The 25,730-nt window shown below is 41.4% G+C and overlaps 1 protein-coding gene across 5 annotated transcripts in view; it reads left to right on the forward strand.

The window, feature by feature from the left end:
• The window catches only part of nalcn (sodium leak channel, non-selective), a 214,852-nt gene that overhangs the window by 9,981 nt on the left and 179,141 nt on the right, over positions 1-25,730 (forward strand). Inside the window, exons 1-7 of one of the 5 annotated variants that reach the window (XM_061879750.1) lie at positions 11,269-11,365; positions 11,563-11,623; positions 15,261-15,401; positions 15,498-15,680; positions 19,392-19,475; positions 19,610-19,749; positions 19,845-19,973. In XM_061879750.1, coding sequence (XP_061735734.1) covers positions 15,294-15,401; positions 15,498-15,680; positions 19,392-19,475; positions 19,610-19,749; positions 19,845-19,973 — 644 coding nt within the window. In that variant the 5' untranslated portion in view covers positions 11,269-11,365; positions 11,563-11,623; positions 15,261-15,293. Of the gene's footprint in view, positions 1-11,268; positions 11,498-11,562; positions 11,624-15,260; positions 15,402-15,497; positions 15,681-19,391; positions 19,476-19,609; positions 19,750-19,844; positions 19,974-25,730 lie in introns of those variants that run through there. The other 4 variants (XM_061879751.1, XM_061879748.1, XM_061879747.1 and 1 more) reach the window with 4 other exon arrangements.

The raw sequence follows: 25,730 nt of genomic DNA on the forward strand, positions 1-25,730 counted from the left end.
TCGGAGCAGCTGGGGCAGTATTGCAGTCTTTCTGCCGCACTGTTGTGACGAAACAAGAGCTGAGTCAGAAGGCAAAGCTCTCAGTCTACCGAGCTATCTACATTCCTACTCTCACTTATGGTCATGAAGTGTGGGTCATGACCGAAAGAATAAGATCGCGGCCGAAATAAGTTTCCTCAGAAGGGTGGCTAGCATCTCCCTTAGAGATAGGGTGAGAAGTTCAGTCACCCGAAAAAGACTCAGAGTAGATCCGCTGCTCCTTTGCTTGGAAATGAGCCTGCTTAGGTGGTTCGGGCATCTCGTGCTAATGCCTCACGAGCGTCTCCCTAGGGAGGTCCTTGTTGCACGTCCCACTGGGAGGAGACCCTGCGGAATGCCAAAGACCAGATAGGGAGATTATATCTCCTCTCTGGCCTGGGAACGCATAGGGATTCCCTAGGAGGAAGTTGCTAATGTTGCTCTGGAGAGGGAAGTCTGGTGGTCTCTGCTGTATCTGTTGTTCGCACGACCCGATTCCGGATAAGCAGTTGAAGATGGATGGATGGATGGAATTTTGTAACATTGGAGCTCAAATATATCTACAAACAAGGCATAATGATACAATATGTACATAAAGCTAGCCTAAATAACATGTTAGCATCGATTAGCGTGCAGTCATTGACTGACCATTTATACCTGATAAGCACAACAGCATAGCGATAAAATCAACAAAGCTCACCTTAGTGCATTCACGCACAGCATAAAATCTTTGTTGGACAAAATGAGACAAAGAAGGAGTGCATAAAATACGTCTTTCTGTGGCAGTGTTGGAGAAAGTTGTCCATGTAAACAAACTACGATTAGTTCAGGGATCGCTGAAATTAGTAGGACTTTGATTGATTGATTGATTGAAACTTTTATTAGTAGATTGCACAGTTCAGTACGTATTCCGTACAATTGACCACTAAATGGTAACACCCGAATAATTTTTCAACTTGTTTAAGTCAGGGTCCACGTAAATCAGTTCATGGTAAAACGGAAAAAACGGTGCTTGCCAAATACTCTCCTCGGAGAAGCCTGTTTATTTTAAACAGTGGGATTTCTAACAATTGGGACGGTTTGTGTCATGTTTGTTCTCCTACAGAAAATATATTAAAACATATTTTTCCATTTTCACACATCTGTGAAAGAGGTCCAAGGAGCCACTAGGGCGGCGCTAAAGATAGAGCCGCGGTTTGGTGAACCCCGCTGTCGGTGCTTCCTTTTATTGTGTCCTTAAAATCGGAAGTATAACCACCCTGCTTAAACAGATTCTTCGTTCATCACTCCAAACAATGTTTGTAAGTTATATAATATAACTAAAAAAATTCATACTGACCAAATTATCTCATGTGTGATGTCTGTAGTAGTGTTTTCGTGCATGTGTGTACTTTCAATTATGATCTAGCAAAGCTAGCGCTGTTAGCATTAGCGAATATGCTAACACGTTTACAATTGTCTGCATTCCAGTTTTATACATTCACCAAAACCTCACAGTAGAGTTATTGAGTCTGTTTAGCTGTTTGGAGAGCTTGCTTCAGCAGCTAGTGGGTCCATGGCGATGACTTCTGTTTTCTTTGATCAGCCGTTTTACTGCCGTGTGACAGGCAGTATGTATGTAAATACTGTATATATTTGGTCAATCTTTCGTACCGGTATATATCTGCGGCTTATAGTCCAGTGCAGCTAATATGTGTCAGGATGTTGCCGCACCGTGTGTATTAAAACCAACAAAACTAAAGACAAGTTTCTGTTTTTGAGTTGATGAATCAATATATCAAAGTTTTGCTTCTCACTCCATGCAGAGAATCCACATCGAGACTGAAAGTTGGCGCAACCAACCTTGGTAGTCGATACTGTTACGTGATTGACTGTTGGAGTGTCCCTCCCTTTGCTCTGTGAATACTGTTAACTGATTGGCTTTATCGTGTCGCTCCCATTGCTAAGTGACACTTCCTGTTTCCTGTTTGCTGGGTTCCAAAGCGCGATTCACTTCATGAAAAGCCTCTTGCTTCATAATTTCTTCTGAACAAAAAACATGAATTAAATATTTTATCGAAATATTATATTTTATCATCGTCCTGTGATGTTTCCAGTGAGGGTTGGAATCCGCCAAGGCTGCCCTTTGTCACCGATTCTGTTCATAACTTTTATTGATAGAATTTCTAGGCGCAGTCAAGGCGTTGAGGGATTCCGGTTAGGTGGCCACGGGAACAGGTCTCTGCCTTTTGCAGATGGTGTGGTCCTGATGGCTTCATCTGGCCGGGATCTTCAGCTCTCACTGGATCGGTTCGCAGCCGAGTGTGAAGCGACCGGAATGAGTATCAGCCCCTTCAAGTCCGAGTCCATGGTTCTCGCCCGGAAAAGGGTAGAGTGCCACCTCCGGGTTGGGGAGGAGATCTTGCCCCAAGTGGAGAAGTTCAAGTACCTAGGAGTCTTGTTCACGAGTGAGGGAAGAGTGGATCGTAAGATCGACTGGCGGATTGGTGCGGCGTCTACAGTAATGCGGACGTTGTATCAATCCGTTGTGGTGAAGAAGTTGCTAAACCGTAGGGCAAAGCGTTCAATTTACCGGTCGATCTACGTTCCCATCCTCACCTATGGTCATAAGCTTTGGGTTATGACCGAAAGGACAAGACCATGGGTACAAGCGGCTGAAATGAGAATCCTCCACCGGGTGGCAGGGCTCTCTCTCCCTTAGAGATAGGGTGAGAAGCTCTGTCATCCGGGAGGAGCTCAAACTAAAGCCGCTGCTCCTCCACACTGAGAGCAGCCAGATGTGGTGGTTCGGGCATCTGGTCAGGATGTCACCCGAGGTGTTTAGGGCACGTCCAACCGGGAGGAGGCCACGGGGAAGACCCAGGACACGTTGGGAAGACTATGTCTCCCGGCTGGCCTGGGAACGCCTCGGGATCCCCCGGGATGAGCTGGACGAAGTGGCTGGGGAGAGGGAAGTCTGGGCTTCCCTGCTTAGGCTGCTGCCCCCGCGACCCGACCTCGGATAAGCAGAAGAAGATGGATGGATGGAAGGATGGATAAAAACATTTAAAAAATGAACAATAGTGTCACAGTGGCTTACACTTGCATCACATCTTTTCGTAATATTTTCCACAAAGATAAAATAAGTCTTCATTAATGCGGACGTTGTACCGATCCGTTGTGGTGAAGAAGGAGCTGAGCCGGAAGGCAAAGCTCTCAATTTACCAGTCGATCTATGTTACCATCCTCACCTATGGTCATGAGCTTTGGGTTATGACCGAAAGGATAAGATCATGGGTACAAGCGGCCAAAATGAGTTTCCTCATGAGCTTCTCACCCTATCTCTAAGGGAGAGCCCTGCCACCCGGGAGGAACTCAAAGTAAAGCCGCTGCTTCTCCACATCGAGAGGAGCCAGATGAGGTGGTTAGGGCATCTGGTCAGGATGTCACCCGAACGCCTCCCTAGGGAGGTGTTTAGGGCACGTCCAACCGGTAGGAGGCCACGGGGTAGACCCAAGACACGTTGGGAAGACTATGTGTTCCGGCTGGCCTGGGAACGCCTCGGGATCCCCCGGGAAGAGCTAGAATAAGTGGCTGGGGAGAGGGAAGCCTGGGCTTCCCTGTTTAGTCTCCTGCCCCTGCGACTCGACCTCGGATAAGTGAAAGAAGATGGATGGATGGATACAATAATTATTTTTTTAGGTTAATTCAATAGTTAAAACACATTTAAATATTGGATCCCATATTTCAATATATGACTCATTATAATCTGAACTAAATGCAGTTTTTTCTACTGATATCATTTCCATAGCTTGTGTATACCAGTCAGTATGAGTTGGACTATCAATATATTGACATTGTTTTATCGACCCAGCCTTAGGCTAAAATATGTTAGAAAAAATGTATTTCTTCTAAAATGCTGGTGCACTGTTTAGGCTGGAAAATATAGCAATTGTTTCACATCATCCAATTTTGATTAAAATCACAATTTTTGTTCTGTTTTTCATTTGTTAGTTTTAAAGCATGTATACTAAAAACTAAATACACTATAGGTGGTTTCAAAAAGTTGATGCCATACTGAGTAGATATCAAAGCAAATTCAATTAGAAAAAGAGAGCAACATTACCATTAGGTATGTGCAGATCAAATAGTATCGTCGGTATTATCCGACAACATCTTTCTGGCTCTCAACAAATGTTCACTTTCTTTGCTTGTTCGTCTCATCTCGTCTTGTCTTAACATTCTTTGAGCGTATTTTTGCACTACTCTCCAAAATCTAAACAATAGAATTGATCAACAAGCCTCTCAATGAAATTTACAAGATCTTGTTGATGAAAAACTCGGGTTCGGGGGAACCTGCCTTTCCTGGTGGAACGCTTGTGGCTAAATACACAATGGCATCTAGGGAGGAGTGTACGGTGGTGTGCCTGGTGATTCTTTCTTTCAGCGGATACATTTTGTATGTTGTAATACGTGCTCAAATGTTGCTTGTTTTTATTCTCAAGCTGAGCCCCTCCAATAGGAACTTAGCTTGAAAGTTGATTTTTTTCCCCCCTCAATTGGCCCCCGTGTTTATGTTTACTTTCTGCCTTTCTAGCAGTCTTTCTCTTGTGTCTAGTTCTGTATGCTGTATGTCTGTTCTTGGACATATTGTACTGAGAAAAAAAGATGTTGTACTTTTTAAGTGCAAGGACAAAAGAGTTGCATTGCATTCCGTTTTCGTGAAAAAATATGTGATCGTCATTTGCAATTAATGCATTTAACTGAGATAGGCGCCAGCGCCCCCCGCGACCCCAAAAGGGAAAAAGCGGTAGAAAATGGATAATTCTGATCCCAAACACAGATCCCCTGTAGTTGACACTACAATTTTTAGTTTTCCGGCTGATAACTGGCATCCAGCTAATTTTGTGTCTCAATATACAGTGTGATGTCGCTCCCCTAAGCTAATATTACCTAACCCACAGGTGTCAAACTCAATTTGTGTGGCGCCGAAAGTGTGGAAATAATGTTTAAATTAAGTACCTTATCTTTTTTTAATAAATGTATTACAAAAATAAGTGTTTTGTGTACAGTTACATATATTCACACTTTAATCATCTCTAATAATAAAACAAAATATTATATCATACATTTAAAAACAATGTTTTTGTTGAAATAACGATAAATACTTAAATATCTGCTTGACTTATGATTTCAAAGCAAGTAATCCAACAAACTGTTCATGTAAAAATTTTACAGTAAAATCCACTTTCAATATAGAGTAATAATACAGTGCAAATCACAACTGTAGATTTTACAGTATAAATATTTCGCAAGAATTGTTACATTAAAAAAAATAGTGGCACCGTTTTTCCATTCCATTTAATTTACTTCCATGTATTTTTTTTAGTTTATATGCTGTAAAAACAAAAACAACAGAAAAAAACCTGCAAATATTACAGTAAAGTTGTGACAACTGAGCTGCCAGTTTTATACAGTACAATTTAGGGTTGTACGGTATACCGGTATAAGTATAGTTCCGCGAAACTAATGTATTATATCGCCTCTGAAAAGTACCGGTTCGACCCCCTCCTCCCCATACCCCTCATTGACATTGCTGGTTTAGGAGCAGAGGAGCATGTTCGGCAGCGCACAATTACAGAGTACCTACAAAGAGACACAGTGCATAGACAGAGAAGGGAGAATGGACGCATTTTGGCTTTAAAATTTACGATAAAAGTGAAATTGTAACACTGAAACACCCTCAGGAAGAAGTACTTAAAGTCATGGCTAGGTAGCTAACGGCTATAGTTCAGCTGGCAGTGTTTTAGCTACTTCTAAATGACTAATCCTCGCCTCCATGGCGACAAATAAATTAAGTTTCTTGCAAGTACCATTATCACTGCAGGACGAGGAATAGCTAAACATGCTTCACTACACACCGCAGCTCACCGGCATCAAAAATGTAAACAAACGCCATTGGTGGATCCACATCTAACGTCCACTGTCATGATACCAAGTACAGTAGCGTATCTAGTCGATACTACTATGATTACGTTGATATGTTTTGGCATCACAACATCTTCTTTCGTTTTTGTTTTTTTTATTTGTATTATGTATATAAACTTAGGAAATATGTCCTTGGACACGAGGACTTTGAATATGACCAATGTATGATCCTGTAACTACTTGGTATCGGATTGATACCCACATTTGTGGTATCATCCAAAACTTATGTAAAGTATCAAGCAACAGAAGAATAAATGTTTATTACATTTTAACAGAAGTGTAGATAGAACATGTTAAGAGAGAAAGTAAGCAGATATTAACAGTAAATGCACAAGTATATTAATAATTAATTTTCTACCGCTTATCCCTCATAATGTTGACAAAATAATAGAATGATAAATGACACAATATGGGTGCCCTCAGGGTACTCTGGCTTCCTCCCACTTCCAAAAACATGCACCTGGGGATAGGTTGATTGGTATCACTAAATTGGCCCTAGTGTGTGAATGTGAGTGTGAATGTTGTCTGTTGATCTGTGTTTGCCCTGTGATGAGGTGGCGACTTGTCCAGGTGTACCCCGCCTTCTGCCCGAATGCAGGTGAGATAGGTTTCAGCACCCCCCGCTACCTCAAAAGGGACAAGCGGTAGAAAAAATGGATGGATGGACTAAGTAACATAGTGAGTGAAATAGATCTAGTGATTAATTTGGATGAATAGGGTATGTATTTATGTAAACTTTGTTGATCATTTTTCAATTCTTTAAACACTAAAACATAAATAAATAGTGCTTCTTTTGCTAACTTTTCCATATTCAATTTCTAAAAAGACCCTTGCTTATTTTCAGTCTTTTTCATTAAGTTCATATCACATGCCTACTTATTACACAATGAGCCATTTAGTATGTATCACCTCCAATAATGAACCGTTTCCTGTAAGAAATAAAAATAAAAAAAATTTTTCATTACTTGGGTAATGTTTGGTGGCCAAATTAAAGGTTTTAGCAGGTTGGATTTGGCCTGCAGACCATCTTTTGAGGACCCTTGCCATGTTGTTACGGAGAGTTTTCAAACTTGAACAAAGAAAGTTTATAGCAACCAGAATTAAAATTAAAATGATTTCATCCTGCTTCTCTGTCCCCCCCCAAATGGAAAGTTAATTGTGGTTCTCGCACATAATAGCAGCCAGGCCCTGTGATTTTCTTGTCATTCTTGCCCACATCTCCATATGTTAAGTGCAACAATCAGACTCTCAGAGTTTGTTAATGTGCCTTTGAAATGATAGAGTTGCTGCAAAAGTAAATACTTACATCACTTTGTTACTGCTACGTTGAAAAAAGTCCATCTCTGGTTCTGTGGTTTTATGGCAAAACATAATATATCTTTTTTTTTTTTTCAAGAGGAACTGCACTTTTTGGTGGGAATTTTACCTCTGATTCACAATCCTTATTAGACAAAACACATGTTTTTTTTAATGCATTCTAACTAGGGCTGGGCAATATATCGATAAACTCGACATATCGCGGGTTTGTCTCTGTACAATATAGAAAATGACTGTATCCTGATATTCGAGTATACATTCTCACACAGTTGCTTTTAGCTGTGGGCATTACACTGCATGCATTTCCCACTCTTTCATGTCTCTCCTTCTCACTGAGTCTTAGAACAAGCACACTTTCTTACATACGTTGTGTGCAACGTCATACGCTCCCGCGGAGCAGACAGGTAGCGAAATGATAATGTTAGCTGTGATGCTAACGGTGAGATGCGTGTGGTAATACGAGAGAGAGAAGGTGCGAATCTGGTAACAAATTGAGGAAGAATTAATTCCCAAGAAAAACAGCTCATAATACTCTCATTTGGCTTCTAGCGGGAATATGTTCAACATTTATGCGGCAAAAGCGTTGCTACAAAAGGTAGCAACACTGCTAATGTAGCATCATTTGAAAAGCCACCCGTTAGAGAATGAATAGTGCTTGAAACTCTGCACGTCAACATCTCAGTCGGGTGCCACACCAGCTAAATGCCGAAGCAACTGATTGCACATCTACACCGTACGAAAAAAAAAATTCAACAACTGAAGGAGATAACGTCTGCTGGAACCCATTATGCAGCTAATTTTTATTTGTCAGTTATTGTAATATCTCGTGTGACATCATGCACAAAAGTGCACTTATTTGAAAGTGCGCTTTATTTGTTTTTAACTATTGTAGTGGCGTTCTGTACAAAAAGTACACTTTAATTTAGTGTTGTTTTGATATGTAATCTTGGTGACTTAATTCACAAAAGTGCACCTATAGCTTGTTTTAAAATGTCTCTGACATTTTAAAATGAAATGACGTGTGAAATGACATGAATGTTTGTGCTACTGCTTAATAACTGTTTAATAAATACAGTTTTGGTCAATTGGCTTAGTTAATTTCCCTCTCTGCATGAAAGTTTAAAATGAGCATATATTAACGCAGTATGAAGAAGAATGTTTTAATGTAGACACATAGAATCATCATACTGCTGTGATTATATGCATCAAGTGTTCATTCAAGTCTAAGGCAAAATATGGAGATGTATATCGTGTATCGTGACGTGGCCCAAAAATATCGAGATATTAATATAGTCCTTATCGCCCAGCCCTAATTCTAACTCATAAATAATTGTTTGCTTACAATGGAATGACTGGGAGCCACATCATCGCGTCTATTGCATCTTTTCCAGCCATAAAACCCAATACATAACCATCCAAAAAGCAGCAACAATACTCCATTTACATCTTTTGACTGGAATAATAACCAAGTATTAGCGATATTAAAAGCGCTAACATTAAGGACCAACATTTAGCAGTGCATTGATCAGAGGGAGGTAACTTCTCTGGGGCGGTATAGTTCGGTATCGCTCGGTTGGTAGAGTGGTCGTGCCAGCAACTTGAGGGTAGCAGGTTCAATTCCCGCTTACGCCATCCTAGTCACTGCCATTGTGTCCTTGGGCAAGACACTTCACCCACCTGCTCTAAGTGCCACCCACACTGGTTTAAAGGTAACTTAGATATTGGGTTTCACTTTGTAAAGCGCTTTTAGTCACTAGAGAAAAGTGCTATATAAATATAATTCACTTCACTCCACTTATGCTGCTGTATTGACTTCATGAGCTGGTGAGCTGCTTTCTGGCCTCGGAGCTCATGAAGTTTATCCTAGAATATCATTTATGCCTTTTACCTGTATAAACTGAGAAGTTGGCACAAGCCAATTTAGACCTGGAAATGGCGAAAAAGATGCGAGAAGATGCTTGGTTCCACCCCTCATTTTTTTCCAGAGTATTATGAGTCATGTTTAATCCAAAGGGAATATATATCAACATCCTTACAGTTGGCGTCGCAGTGAGAGCAGACCTTGTATAGTATGTAATGTTGTATTATGTTTGTTAGCTCTCATGATGTCTGCAGCGAGTAGTAATCAGTGATATTGATGAAAGAAAAAGCTAACGTGATGTGTTTGTCAAAATGAATGCGCTGGTGTATGCTTAAAATTAGGGCTGGGCGATATTGGCTTTCATTAATATCGCGATATTTTCATGCCATATTGCGATATACGATATATATTACCATATTCTGCCTTGGCCTTGAATGAACACTTGATGCATATAATCACAGCAGTATGATGATTTTATGTGTCTACATTAAAACATTCTTCTTCATACTGCATTAATATATGCTACTTTTAAACTTTCATGCAGAGAGGGAATTCACTACTAAGTCAATTGACCAAAACTGTATTTATTAAATACTCTTCATTCTCTCACAGGTGACTTTTTAAATGAAAGAACAAATTAATAGTGTTGCTACCTTTTTGTAGTAACACTTCTGCTGCATACTTTGCATATTGCTGTTGTCTGCTGAATATCTTCCCACTTGAAGCCAAACCACCGCCAGATGATGGATCCCCCGCTCTTTATTTTGGGCATTTATTGTTCTTCCTCCATTTGTGATCAGTTTCGCACCATCTCTCTCTATTGTCACAAGCTCCGCCCGCTCGACCTGCCTCAGCTAACGTTAGCCATGCTGCTGCCTCTCTGGTCGGCGAGAGCTATGACGCTAGACGCGCGAGAGTATGTGATGTATGTACGAAGGCGGGCTTGTTTTCCGTATCTGTCAGAATGAGAGACGAGGAGGAGTGAGAATTGCCTGTTGTGTTATGCACGCAGCTAAAAGCAACTCGACGTGCCTCAACTAACGTTAGCCATGCTAACGTTAGCTCTCGGCGAGAGCATATGACGCTAGACGCGCGACAGTATGTGACGTATGTAAAAAGGCGGGCTTGTTTATGTCTCTGTGAGCAGGAGAGACGAGAAGGAGTGAAACACACAAGTAATGTAATGCACACAGCTAAAAGCAACAGTGTGAGAACATATAATCGAATATTAAAATATAGTCATTTTCTATATCGCACAGAGACAAACCTGCGATATATCGTTTATATAGATATATCGCCCAGTCCTACTTAAAATGAGTAAAATAAATCATTATTAAATGTTATTATTGAGCAGCACGGTGGAATAGGGGTTAATGTGTGCCTTACAATACAAATGTCCTGTGTAGTCCTGGGTTCAATACCGGGCTCGGGATCTTTCTGTGTGGAGTTTGCATGTTCTCCCCGTGACTACGTGGTTTCCCTCCGGGTATTCCAGCTTCCTCACCCTGCCAAAGACATGCACCTGGGGATAGGTTGATTGGCAACACTAAATTGGCCCTAGTGTGTGAATATGAGTGTGACTGTTGAATGTCTATCTGTGTTGGCCCTGCGATGAGGTGGCGACTTGTCCAGGGTGTACTCCGCCTTCCGCCCGAATGCAGCTGAGATAGGCTCCAGTACCCCCTGCGACGTCCCCAAACGGGACAAGCGGTAGAAAATGGATGGATGGATGTTATTATGAATGTTCCTGTTACTACATTACATATATACTTGCAGGGTGTATATAGAATGTTGATGGAGGTGTTTGGATGTTATTAAGTGCTTTATAAGCAGAAGAGAGACACTTCAATAGGCCCCATTGCAAGCAAACTTTTGCTTGCATTTATCTATAATTTAGTGTGCATAAAGAAGAAAATATACGTACATTTGTCTTACATAAAGACTGTGAATGATAAGCAAAATTTCAAAAATGAGTGCAGTTCCCCTTTAAGATGCAAATTATACGCATTTCGAGGTCTGTTCCGTTTTGTATATATGATTAAGCTCTCACCCCCTCTCTGTTTTCTCTTTTGTTCTGTTCCTTGCTCTCCTCCACTGACCACCAGACCTTGAAGACAGCCTCTCACCCTTATTGCTTCTCTCTGGTTGATCCTTCCACCTCTCTTTGCCCCGGGGATGAATGCACCAATGAGGAGCCTCACAGTAAGTCCCCCACCAGAACTCACCTCCATGCCCATCTCCCTCCTCCACACCTCTCACTCACAGAGCGTGTCGCATATACGCCTTGATGTCAGAAGTGGTGGGCATTCCTGTCTCTCTGAGCGTACTGTAGATGTGGGTAGAGTGTAAATGTACGCCATATAAGCCATGATGTTGACTAACTGTTGTGTTATTTACAGGGTATGCCTGATCGCATGTTATGTGCAGTGCTGGAGCAATTCAGCTTCACTTTTCCCTTTGGTATGTGCGCTTTGTCTCCATTCAGAGTGTCATTTCTTCTTCTTCCTCTGTTCATATGTTCACACAGCCTGATTGCACCCTTCTCTCACTGTACACACACCTACTTATGACCACGCACAAGCACACACCTTCATACACGTTCACGTGCGCTGTGCGGAATGATGCAGATCAGGTGTGATCTCATCACAGGGTAAGTTCCTGCCAACTGTCCTGTGTCCCATGTGTGCTACGTCGTGCTACATGAGCGCCATTCAACACATGCAAATGTCAATAATGATGAGGAAGACAACTGATCTGGCAATTCAAGTCCGAATTTCTTCAGAATTATCCTACTTTCTCAAATAGTTGCCTCCGCGCTAATAGATGCCTGGCCTCACTTGATTGCCGGCACACCCCAAATGGCAACTTCCTTCATTACATCAAAAAACAAAAAGGCTGTCGTTGGAATTACCATTTTTTTAACGACATGGCATCTCAAAAGCTGTAGTTTTATAATGGCGTCTAAAGCTGTAGTGTTTAACCCTCGTGCACCTCTCGGGCCCAAAACCGGAATTACATGTGTTGCTTATGCGTTATGATTGTAAGGGCGATATGGCTGAAAACTGTATCATGATATAAGATTTTTATATCGGTCGCTATTGATAATTATTGATATTTTCATAACCTAAATGCAAACTTTTTTTTTCTTTTTAAATGAAACCTTCCTTCAACGTTCCCTTTAAGGTACGCGCCTGTGCAATTGCACACCGCTCACGCGTCCTCTGCGCACGACAAATCTAGGCCGCGCACAAAATCGAATAAAAAGATAAGCGCATAACAGTGTGCACGTCTGCCGTCGCTCACATGTGCACCACTGAATGCTCAAAGAGTTATGGCGTTTGCTCATACATATGAAAAATTGGAGGGAAAATTGCCTTTGATTGTAATCCCTTCAGCTATCAAGGCAATTGGGAAATATGTAAACAAAATTCTAAAAATTTAACAATAACCTCTTAAAATAAAGGTGCAAAAATAAGGAATACATAAGAAATGCTTAATAAAGTGTAACAAAATAGTGCAGTGTGAAAATGTAAACAGAGAAACCTGAGAAGAACTACGGTCTACAGATTTGGTGCTGGGAAATTATAGCTTTTGTCAAGTGTGAGCACGGCTCAGATGGGGCGGTATTACCGGTCTTAGTGGTAACCACCTGTAATTCACAGACTACATTGGTCTGACTATGGTCCGTTTTTAAAAAAAATCCCCAAAACTGTTATTCTGTCGAGGTGACTTCGTTTTTTTATCGACAATTTCTTCGATCTCTGCAGCTCTCACTTTTAGTTTCTCTTCTCACTCAAGAAGGCGCAACCAAACGTGATTGTTGATATTGATACCTGATTGGCTGTTATTGTGTCACTCCTACTGATCAGTGATCACTCCCTCCGTTGCTGATTACCAGAGAGCGAGTTCCTTTGTTCCTGCTACCAAGCTGGCTTCACAACTTCCATTTTTTTTCACCAAAGAAGAAAAATTAATATTGAAAGTTTTATCGAACTAATTTTTTATTGATATTGATTACATGTCTAACGCGATGTACATTGATATTGTTTTAAAAGTGTGTTGTTTTTAGTTGTAACGTTATTACATTAGAATGTACTGTAAACAAAGTATACACACTTTCTCTGAAGAACTCTTTTGGCCCCATTGACTCTCATAATAACTGCTAGTTTTGTGAATCCGATATATAACTCTGCTTTTTCCACAAAAACAAAATGAATCTCATTTGTGTTTATGAAAAACAAGAACATTTAGTTTTGGTGTAAGTGTGCCCCCTCAACCACCAGGTGGTGCCAGAAAACCATGATGCATAATTCTCAGAGCTTTGATGAGCGTAAATGAGTCAAACTATGATTGAACTGCTAGAATGCAATACAAATGATCTTGGACAGTTATATATAACTTGGTAGACACATATAGACCAGGCATGGGCAAATTACAGTTTGCGGGCAACATACGGCCTGTTAAGATTTTCAATCCGTCCCGCCGGACGTTTACAAATATTTTTTTAGAACTTTAACATCGAATCTATAATCACCATTTTGACGTGCAGTGCTTTGTTCCAAATTACAGTAAGTCTTGAAGTATAAAAAGTATTTTAATGGTTGAAATCTGTGATGTTGAGTGATATACAGAGTTTTTACGGCAGCTCAGACGACACACCAAGCAGTGTGAGCGGGGTTTGTTTCTAGAGTGGCCAGCCTGAAACATTAAGGTTTAGGGACGGGTGCAAAAGCAGATTTTTACTACAAAGTTTTGCAGAAAAATTATCAGATTGTAGGTTGTTTTTTTACCGTTTGCGTTCATATTTCGCAGATTTTTTGCAATTTTGTTACGTTTTGCTTGTTTGGAAATATGTTGATCGAGGAGGTGGTCTGAGAAGAGGAGCATTGTTCACATGTTGTTGATAATACCAGTAACAGTTTTATTGTTCATAGTTAATATTGCAAATCCACACTCTTTTTTTCATGTACATTCTGGGTGTATCATTCAGTAAAACATTTTTTAATTCAATTCCGTTTTTGAGAGGGTCTGTCATAATGTTTTTAGCATTCTATCAGACATTATTGTGAGTTTTTGTGTTAGTGTTCCTGAAAAAAGGTACCCAAGCACATATACTGTACTTTTACAGCTATATGTAAACATCAGTTGCTGTAAAATATTGACACAGTATTAGGGCTGGGTGATTAAACCATCTTAACATATATCACGATATACACATAAACAATTATATTTATTTATTTATAAATATAATACACACTAGTCCCCAGACAATTTTTTTTCTCTCAATGTGGCCCCTTAGTTAAAATAATAACCCAGGCCTGGTATAGATATAAGATAACTCAATAAACTCAACCAAGTCTTGCCTGCTTTCTCTCGCATTCTAGCGCAACATGTCAACTGATTAAAATCTATGTTGTCATGAATTATTGACCTATTAAAAGCTGTTATTACCCAACCTCAATTGTTCCACTCTGCAACTTATCTTGAGAAATATTGCATGTTTTGCATTTTCCCACTATAAAACAGTTGCTATCTTTGGTAAAAGGCTATAAGACAGTACTAAATACTTTATCTCAATGGATGGATCTGAAGTTGTTACCAATATTTCAAGCATTGAAAGTAAAATAAAGTATATTTATACATATATTAGTCAATCTTAAGCTTGCACAAGGGTTATCTAAACATCGTACAAAAGCAATAATAGTTAACATTACAGTAAAAACGTGTGCCACTGTGTCAAGAAATTAGTTGATTTTGACAAAATATCCAATCTCCAGTAGTAAATTGTATATATGTACTGTACTTAGTATTTTACTCCATTGCTAAACAAAGCTTCAAGATCAACTCTTTTTGTAATGGCCACACGCTTTCACTTCATTTAATTTATAAATACTTTTCCAAAAATCTTCTGTGAGTACATATTTAGTCAATGGTGCCATGTCTCTAACTATTGTCGCTTAAATCGCGTTAACTTAATGCAACAAAAAAGTGGCGTAGCGTGCCACAGACCTGGACTTGAATGCAGATGCAGAATGTTGCGGTCCTCCTGGTACAACTTTGGTCACTGTGTGGTCTGCCTGCCCTCTCCGTCTGTCAGATCCACTCTCTGTATAGCACGGCAAGCCCCAGCATGCTGAAGAGGAAACAGAGCTCCCGGGTCGAGACCCAGCCCATGACCGACTTTGGGCCAGATGAGACCCTAGCAGACAGCGCGGACATCTTCTGGATCAACAAACCAGTGAGTTCACCGCTGGGTCATTGTGCCAATATGAAGTCTATGGTAAAGTACGTAGAAACTTAAGCAACCGATTATGTCGTCTTCTGCTTGCCGCAGTGGGTGCACACCCTGCTAAGAGCCTGCGCCATCATCAGCGTCATCTCGGTGTGCATGAACACCCCCAAGACCTTCGAGCATTATCCACCTCTGCAGTATGTGACGTTCACGCTGGACACGCTGCTCATGTTCCTCTACACGGCCGAGATGATTGCCAAGATGCACATCAGAGGAATCATTAAGGTAGCGCCCAGTGGCGTTTTTATACATCAGAAGAAAAAAATGTATGGGCATTTTTGCCTGGTTTGATCAGACAAAATGGAGTTATCACCCATGGGGCAAACATACATAAAAAGGGTGCCGTGATTTGTGGGATGCGTTGCAGTGCAAAAGGTCAGGTTAGAATTTAGTCTTTTCAAAATGTATATGTGGGCCGAACACCAACCCTGCCCTCATCCCCCACATTATGCTATTCTATTGTCTTACTTAAAAGCATGGGAAGGTGAATTTTCAAGTATATGATGTAATATATTAGAATAAGTAACTTAAGCTATGAACAGCTAGCAGCTACACAACAGCTATGCATACACTAGAACACATACTTACATATGTACCAAGTGTCTTTTCCTGAACAGTATTGCAGCCGAAAATACATTAGTCTATATAAACAAGTATCAAATCATTATAGTTCAATAGTACTTACAAAAACAAATTCTCTATGGCAGAAGCGTATCAGAAAGTATCCAGTAACAAACGTGTACGCACCATCCAACCTACTGCAATTATTATAGTTGCAACTTAATTACAAAAACAAATTCTCCATGACAGAAGTGTATTAAAATGTATCCTGCAATAAACGGTTTCCGTATCATTCAACTTAGAGAATAATTTTGCCCCATCTAGTGTATATGACAATCATGGATACTTTTCCCCAATGAATTATTGTGGTCACTATAGGTATCGCCAAAAAAGCAATTACCACTTTACTTCAATTTAAAGACAGTATAAGTCCATTCTAAACGGTTCATGATAAATAGGTTGAAGTTTTTCATATCTACCATTGTTCTCTGAGTCATTTCACTTGATTAAGCCTTTTCTAATATTATTTCTTGCTGATATCTTATCAGCTCAATAACGGTAACGGCCAATGCTCAAGGCTCTGTTATGGGTATGGAAGGGAAACAGTAGTATCGGGACAGCCCCAGTGAATATAACTGCAGGTTTTTGCCACTTCAAATTCCACCTTATTAATATTTAGCTGTGTAATTCAATCAAGTAAAAGTGTTTCCTCTGAGGGAGACAGATGCATCCAGGAATGGACAGCTGGCTGATGAACAGCCCATAATCACCACTATGAATGTGTGGAAAGGCTAACTTAGCAAATTGCGGATAATAAGCAGGGAGGCAGTTGAGGACAGATTTGATCCACAAATTGCTAAAAAAAAAGACGAATAAATGTTAGTACATCTTCATCTGATGTGACACAAATGATACACTTTTAAATATTAAAGTGATACTGCAGACAAACAAGTAGTTCCATGCTTTTGTATTTGTCAGTGTAGCTGTCAAAAACACGGTGTTTGTCCTCCTGATTTGTAGCTTTTCTTTCAGGGGAGGCTTTTTTTTACTCTCCTCCTGCAGTCAACGTCCCCTTGACATTTCACTTTGTTTATACCTCAGGTCTTTTGCTGTTGTTTTTTTTTTTTATTTGACCTTTTTTTGGCTTATCACATTGAAAGCAGGTTGCTTCTTACTTCTCCGCAGTTGCAGATCACTGAAATTGTGATTTATATTTTCTTTTTTACATTAGATTTGTACATAATGTAAAACCGTATCTACCTGCTGAACCCTCTTTGTAGGGTCTTAACTGAGGGCTATTGTTGCCCATCTGCAGTATCTGCGTTTTGTTATATCACCTGAGGGGACATTCTACAAAAAGTAAACTTGGATATACTTAAGAGTAGTCAATGTACAGCTTTTATAATATTGTAGTTTTACTATCCACTAAAATGAGTCAACACACATCTTTTAATGCATAAATAGCTGGCAAAACTAGTGAGTAGTAAGATAAATGTCTTGCGTACAGTATCATGGCGGTGGCAGCAGCACTGGGGGAGTTGCTGTTTATTAGGGGAAGACATAAACCTAAACACACCTCCAAGATGAAGTGTCTTGCCGCAGGGGAAGTTGATGGAGTGGCTAAGTTTGTCTCCTCCAGACTTGAACCCAATTGATATAAGGTGTCTAACAAGCCCCACCAGTGATGTCATCACAGGGACGTGGAACAACCTGTGCAGCTAACAATGGCGCTCATACGTGTGTGGCCAACTATGTAAACACTCATTTTGAGTGGATAGAGAATGTATACCGTAGGGATGTAACGATAAACGATATTAATGATAACCGCGGTAAAACTCCTGACGGTTCGTATTTAAATTCAAATGAATGAAAAACAGTGATTGATAACTGTACTTTGATAAACTCACAGACTGACTGGTGCCAGCTTGTTAGGTTAAATGCTAACATAAAAATAGAGAGACATTAATGTTGTTCCCCATTAGGAAACAACCTACCCCCAATCTACTAGTAGAAAACGCAAAACCAGTGAATTTGACACGTTGTGTAAATCGTAAATAAAAACAGAATACAATGATTTGCAAATCTTTTTTTAACTTATATTTAATTGAACACACTGCAAATATGCAATATTTAATGTTCGAACTGAGACACTTAATTTTTTGGGGCAAATAAGCATTACCTTAAAATTTAATGGCAGCAACACATATCAAAAAAGCCATGCTGTTGTAACACATGGCTTGGCATTGTCTTGCTGAAATAAGCAGGGGCGTCCATGATAACGTTGCTTGAATGACAACAGATGTTGCTCCATAACCTGTATGTACCTTTCAGCATTAATGGTGCCTTTACAGATGTGTAAGTTACCCATTCCTTGGGCACTAATACACCCCCATACCATCACAGATGCTGGCTTTTGAACTTTGCGCCTATAACAGTCCAGATGGTTCTTTTCCTCTTTGGTCCAGAGGACACAACGTCCACAATTTCCAAAAGCAATTTGGTGTCCGTAAATGTCACGTTCTTACCTGTAGTCTTTGATTGAGCAGGAAGGGATGGGTATCGACTGGGGCTATAATGGCCTGTCCATGGCTCAAGAAATCGCTTGGGTGTCTTGAGCGGGACTGTGGGTGAAAAGCGCACCCTAAAGAGAGACATCGGAATTCCCCCACATTAAACACTCCCAGGTGTGTACAGGAAGCTGACTGGGAAGCCTTTCATGCCCAATTGAAACTATTGGCCCGGGCTAGTAGATGGTATATGGAAGAAACAGCCCACCTGTTAAGTGGTGATTATGGGTCCCGAAGCCAAACCAGCTGAGAACCACTGCTCTACAGTATTGTGTCTTTGGCATGTAGGGATGATGAAGTGTCAGATACTTTGTTATGGGACTGTGTCTTGTTTTCAGTATTGCTTTTGTCATTAGCATTCCAAAGTGAAAAAAAAAAAATAGTGTTAAGTGCTAACACAATACATTAGCTGTCCAGCCTGGTCGATCAGTGTTTCAACCAATAAAGTCAGTGATGCAAAGTTATCATAGCAACAACAATGTGCCATATTTTATAGTAAAGTAGAGTGTATATTGTTACTTGCATATTTTGACCGTGCCCTTGGTTGCTTTAACAGGTTTTTTTTTTAACTCATTGCAAGTTACTATGATGTTGTGTTGACGCTGTACAAGCTGATCCCTGACAGACCCCTGGCTGCTGTTTATAATAAACTGTGGTCGGGTGCGCGTATGTGTGTGAAGCACAAAGAAAAGCCGTGGGCTGTCTAATTCTCTGCTGCTGCATGCCATTAAAAGTGTTACATTCTTGTTGTTCGAGTGTTAACTGTTGATTTGTACTGTTGCCATTTCCTCTTCGCCTCTGCCCACAGGGGGATAACTCCTATGTGAAAGATCGTTGGTGCATGTTTGACGGATTCATGGTGTTTTTCATCTGGGTATCCCTGGTGTTGCAGGTAGATTGCGACATTTATTATTTTCACTGCGCTTGTTTTTTTTTTTTGTTTGTTTATACTGCCTCTAAATTTGCTTATACAGCTTTACTTATGGCATGTTACGGCTTCAACCATCCGCCTCTCTTTGTTTTGAGGTGTTTGAAATAGCGGAGCTGGTGGATCAGATGTCTCCATGGGGCATGCTGAGAATCCCCAGAGCGCTCATTATGATCCGGGCCTTCAGGATCTACTTTCGCTTCGAGCTTCCTCGCTCCCGCATCACCAACATTTTGAAGTAAGACAACTGATTGCATTTTTCTTAACAAAATGGAACGCGCATGAGGAAGTAGGCCACTAAAATGTTTTTGTGTTAATTCTTCTTCTTGACAGGCGCTCCGGGGAGCAGATCTGGAGTGTGTCTATCTTTTTGCTGTTTTTTCTCCTGCTCTATGGAATTCTGGGTGTTCAAATGTTTGGAACGTTCAACCATCACTGTGTTACCAATGACACACAGAAAGGGTAACTCAACATTTTTTTATCGACATCCGATTGTTGCTTTAGTGGCTAACCAGCCAACCCCCAACAATCCTCATTATGCTGCTATACAATTAAATTTAAATTAAAGGGCAATTAAGTACTGCATGATTAGAATGAGCGTGGTCATCATGAAAAATCCCAGACACTCCCTCCTGCATTGGATTTACCATTAACAACACGCGTTCAATCAATCAATCAATCAATGTTTACTTATATAGCCCTAAATCACTAGTGTCTCAAAGGGCTGCACAAACCACCACGACATCCTCGGTAGGCCCACATAAGGGCAAGGAAAACTCACACCCAGTGGGACATCGGTGACAATAATGATCCAGTGGGACGTCTGTGACAATAATGATTATGAGAACCTTAGAGAGGAGGAAAGCAATGGATGTCGAGCGGGTCTAACATGATACTGTGAAAGTTCAATCCACAATGGATCCAACACAGTCGCGAGAGTCCAGTCCAAAGCGGGTCCAACTCAGCAGCGAGAGTCCCGTTCACAGCGGAGCCAGCAGGAAACCATCCCAAGCGGAGGCGGATCAGCAGCGCAGAGATGTCGAGGCGGATCAGCAGCGCAGAGATGTCCCCAGCCGATACACAGGCAAGCAGTACATGGCCACCGGATCGGACCGGACCCCCTCCACAGGGGAGAGTGGGACATAGAAGAAAAAGAAAAGAAACAGCAGATCAACTGGTCTAAAAAGGCAGTCTATTTAAAGGCTACAGTATACAAATGAGTTTTAAGGTGAGACTTAAATGCTTCTACTGAGGTGGCATCTCGAACTGTTACCGGGAGGGCATTCCAGAGTACTGGAGCCCGAACGGAAAACGCTCTATAGCCCGCAGACTTTTTTTGGGGTTTGGGAATCACTAACAAGCCGGAATCCTTTGAACGCAGATTTCTTGCCGGGACATATGGTACAATACAATCGGCAAGATAGGATGGAGCTAGACCGTGTAGTATTTTATACGTAAGTAGTAAAACCTTAAAGTCACATCTTAAGTGCACAGGAAGCCAGTGCAGGTGAGCCAGTACAGGCGTAATGTGATCAAACTTTCTTGTTCTTGTCAGAAGTCTAGCAGCCGCATTTTGTACCAACTGTAATCTTTTAATGCTAGACATGGGGAGACCCGAAAATAATACGTTACAGTAGTCGAGGCGAGACGTAACAAACGCATGGATAATGATCTCAGCGTCCTTAGTGGACAGAATGGAGCGAATTTTAGCGATATTACGGAGATGAAAGAAGGCCGTTTTAGTAACGCTTTTAATGTGTGCCTCAAAGGAGAGAGTTGGGTCGAAGATAATACCCAGATTCTTTACCGTGTCGCCTTGTTTAATTGTTTGGTTGTCAAATGTTAGAGTTGTATTATTAAATAGAGTTCGGTGTCTAGCAGGACCGATAATCAGCATTTCCGTTTTTTTGGCATTGAGTTGCAAAAAGTTAGCGGACATCCATTGTTTAATTTCATTAAGACACGCCTCCAGCTGACTACAATCCGGCGTGTTGGTCAGCTTTAGGGGCATGTAGAGTTGGGTGTCATCAGCATAACAGTGAAAGCTAACACCGTATTTGCGTATGATGTCACCTAGCGGCAGCATGTAGATGCTGAAGAGTGCAGGGCCAAGGACCGAACCCTGGGGAACTCCACACGTTACCTTAACGTAGTCCGAGGTCACATTGTTATGGGAGACACACTGCATCCTATCAGTAAGATAAGAGTTAAACCAAGACAGGGCTAAGTCTGACATACCAATTCGTGTTTTGATACGTTCTAATAAAATATTATGATCGACGGTATCGAAAGCAGCGCTAAGATCGAGGAGCAGCAACATAGATGACGCATCAGAATCCATCGTTAGCAATAGATCATTAGTCATTTTTGCGAGGGCTGTCTCCGTCGAGTGATTTGCCCTGAAACCGGATTGAAAGGTTTCACATAGATTGTTAGACGCTAAGTGTTCATTTAACTGCTCCGCAACAATTTTTTCGAGGATTTTTGAAATAAAGGGAAGGTGAGACACCGGTCGGTAGTTTACCATGAGGTCAGGATCGAGGTTAGGTCTTTTAAGAAGAGGATGAATAACCGCTTTTTTGAATGCTAGGGGAACAGTGCCCGAGGAAAGTGATAAGTTTATAATATTTAGCACTGATGGACCTAATAATACAAAGAGCTCCTTGATCAGTTTCCCAGGAAGAGGGTCAAGTAAACATGTTGTTTGTTTTATTCCATTTACACGTTGTAACAATTCCTCTAATGTTATTTCCTCAAAACGAGAGAAACTATTTTGGAGGGCAGTATCCGCCGTATATACAATCGTGTCAGTGTTAATAGAACCCCGTTGTAGCTGGGACGCATTGTCTTTAATCTCCTTTCTAATGACTTCAATTTTCTTACTAAAGAATTGCATAAAGTCATCAGCTGAGTGGGTGGAGCTACTGGAAGGAGTCCCTTGTTGGGTAAGCGATGCTACCGTACTAAACAAAAATTTAGGATCGTTTTTATTACGGTGGATGAGATTTGAGTAATAATTAGCTTTAGCTAAGGTAAGCATGCGTTTATAAGTTATTAAACCATCACTAAATGCTTGATGGTGCACCTCAAGTTTAGTCGTGCGCCATTTGCGTTCCAGCTTTCTGCATAATAATTTCTGAGCTCTAGTTTCTTCTGTAAACCACGGGGTGCGCTTTTTTGGAGCCTTTTTTAACTTTAGCGGTGCTATGTTATCAATGGTTTCGCGCAGGGCGTCGTTAAAGTTGTTAGTGAGGTTATCAATAGAGCCCACATACTTTGGGAATGGTGCCATTACCGAGGGCAGTAGGTCAGCAAGAGTTGTCGTTGTGGCCGTATTAATGTTGCGGCTGCTATAGCAGTTATTATTATTATTAGTTTGACGAACATGCGTCTGAACCTCGAATTTTATAAGGTAATGATCGGACAATACTTTAGTATACGGGAGTATCGTAACTTTGGAAGCGGTGATACCCCTGACAAGCACTAGGTCTATCGTATTACCGTTGCGATGCGTGGGTTCATTTATTATTTGTGTGAGACCACAGCTATCAATTATAGTCTGGAGCGCTACGCACGATGGGTCCGATGGGGTATTCATATGGATATTAAAGTCCCCCATTATGATTATATTATCGGCGTGTGTCACTAGATCAGCAACGAACTCTGAGAATTCATTGATAAAGTCCGAACAGGGCCCTGGGGGGCGGTAGATAACAGCCAGGTGTAGAGGCAGCGGTGTGACAGACCTCATAGTAAGCACCTCAAACGATTTATATTTATTATTTATGTTAGGACTAAGGTTAAAGTTTTCGTTGTATATTAGTGCGACCCCCCCACCCCTTTTAAGCGGACGGGCAATATGCGCATGTGTAAAGTTAGGAGGACATGCCTCATTTAGCGCAAAAAAGTCGTTTGGTTTAAGCCAGGTTTCACTGAGACCGATGACGTTAAGATTGTTGTCTCTGATAATATCATTAACTAACAACGTTTTGGGAGACAATGATCTTATGTTTAAAAAACCTATATTATAGGTAGTGGGCTGTTTTAGGGAATTTTTGATCAAATTATCCGTAGTAGCAATATTAATAATGTTGTGTTTATTATGCCCAGTGCATTCAGTATAATTACGACCATATCTAGGAATTGATACGACGGGAATGTTCCGATTGTTTGTTTGTTGCTTTGATAAACTGCACGCATCATGGTTAGCCACCTCAGTAACGGGGATTTTCCGATTGTTTGTTTGTTGCTTTGATAAACTGCACGCATCATAGTTAGCCACCTCAGTAAAACACATGTCCAACTCTGAAACACTCAAAGCAGAAAAAACTTGTTCTAATTTAACTGACTCCTTACCCAGACCAGTAGTCTCGCATTTTCCATCTAAATCCGTCTTCGGGATGGAGGAAAGTGGTGTTCTGTGGGGATTAGCCTTCTGCTTTGTTTTTAGCCCCGCTCGACATCCGCGTTTCCGATCACACCGCTGGCGTCTGCTCCGTAGACGGCCCCCGCTGCTACTAGACTCCCCTGCTTCACAGGCCGCTGGACGTAGCCGCCGACGAATCCCCATGCTAGTTAGCATGTTTAGCACGCCCGCGTCTATCAGTCCAAAACGGCCCAATATGTCCATATCCAGAAGTGTCTGGCGGTCGTACGTGATCACGGAGTGACCACGATGCGAGCCAGCCATGAAGTCTGCAGAACTGTCCGGCATTTCCGCCAAATGTTCCATCTTTAGCAAGAGCACCGCAGTGTCGCAGCCCGTCCGGGCGCCGCCATCTTGCCATCTTGCCATCTTGCGTTAACATTAATTGCATGTTTGCCAGTCCGCACCCTTTATATACTGGCTCATTCATTCTCACCCGCTAACCCATCTATCTACAGTACCTGTTTGTGCTACCTGTCCCTGGGAACTACAAATGCGCGGATAGGCAATTATATCATCCGCAACCGCATCACCAAAGTTGTCATCCACCCGCCGTCCACCCGAATCAACATTTTATCAGAACCGCAACCGCCCGCCACCCGCCCGTTGAAATACATCAGAGGTCGGCCACCCTTACCACTCAAAGAGCTATTTAAACCCGTTTCACAGAGTAAAGAAGACAATGGGAGCCGCTAACGTTCTCACGAATATCCAATGGTTTTCATCCTGATGACAAGAATAAGGGCGAGCTGTGAAGCCATTGTCTTTGATACCTTCAACAACATGTACAAACCGATTGTTTGTCCAGCAACATGTTGTATGCAGCTTCCGCAATCACATGTACAAGATTGAAGGGCATACTGGGTGATACAGAGTACACTGATGGTTGTGATGTAAACAATTTTAACACTCTTAAGCCACACCAAACAAGAATGACAAACACATTTCGGGAGAACATCCTCACAGTAACACAACATAAACGCAACACAACAAATACCCAGAATCCTTTGCATCCGTGATACGACCTGAATATATTTTACACCCCAGCCCCCCCAACCCCGCCCACCTTACCGACGCACGGGGGTGAGGGGTGGCGGGGTTTGCTGCTAGCGGGGTGTATAAAATAGTCAGGTATCATCATGGATGCAAAGGATTCTGGGTATTTGTTGTGTTGCGTTTATGTTGTGTTACTGTGAGGATATTCTCCCGAAATGTGTTTGTCATTCTTGTTTGGTGTGGCTTCACAGCGTGGCGCATATTAGTAAGAGTGTTAAAATTGTTTATATCACAACCATCATTGTACTCTGTGTCACCCAGTATGCCTTGCAGTCGTGTGCGTGTGTCAGCGGAAGCCACACACAACATGTTGCTGGACTGACAAGCAGATCGTACATGCTGTTGAAGGCGACAAAGTCAATGGCTTCTTAGCACGCCCTAATACTTATTAACTGGGTGACTGCCGGCAGTCATTCTAGAGAATGTTTGCGTCTCCTATTGTCTTTATTCGCTTTGTGACACGGGTCCTAAATGGCTCTTTAAATGGTAAAGGATACCGATCCCAGAACCATGTACATCAAATATTTCCGAATGGTTCAACCGCCACCCGCCCAAATCTAATTAAAATCAGTTTTTTTGTCATGTCACCCGCCCGACCCGCGGTTTATCCGCGGACTCCGCGGATGAGACCGCAAACCGAGCATCTCTACTGGGAACACTGCACACGTTGAACTTTACACGCACGAGTAGAACCCCCAGGACCTTCTCACATTTACACCTCTCATACGCTGCAGTTT

Source organism: Nerophis ophidion, linkage group LG19 (genome assembly GCF_033978795.1).
Source record: "Nerophis ophidion isolate RoL-2023_Sa linkage group LG19, RoL_Noph_v1.0, whole genome shotgun sequence".
NCBI classification, from domain to species: Eukaryota; Metazoa; Chordata; class Actinopteri; order Syngnathiformes; family Syngnathidae; genus Nerophis; species Nerophis ophidion.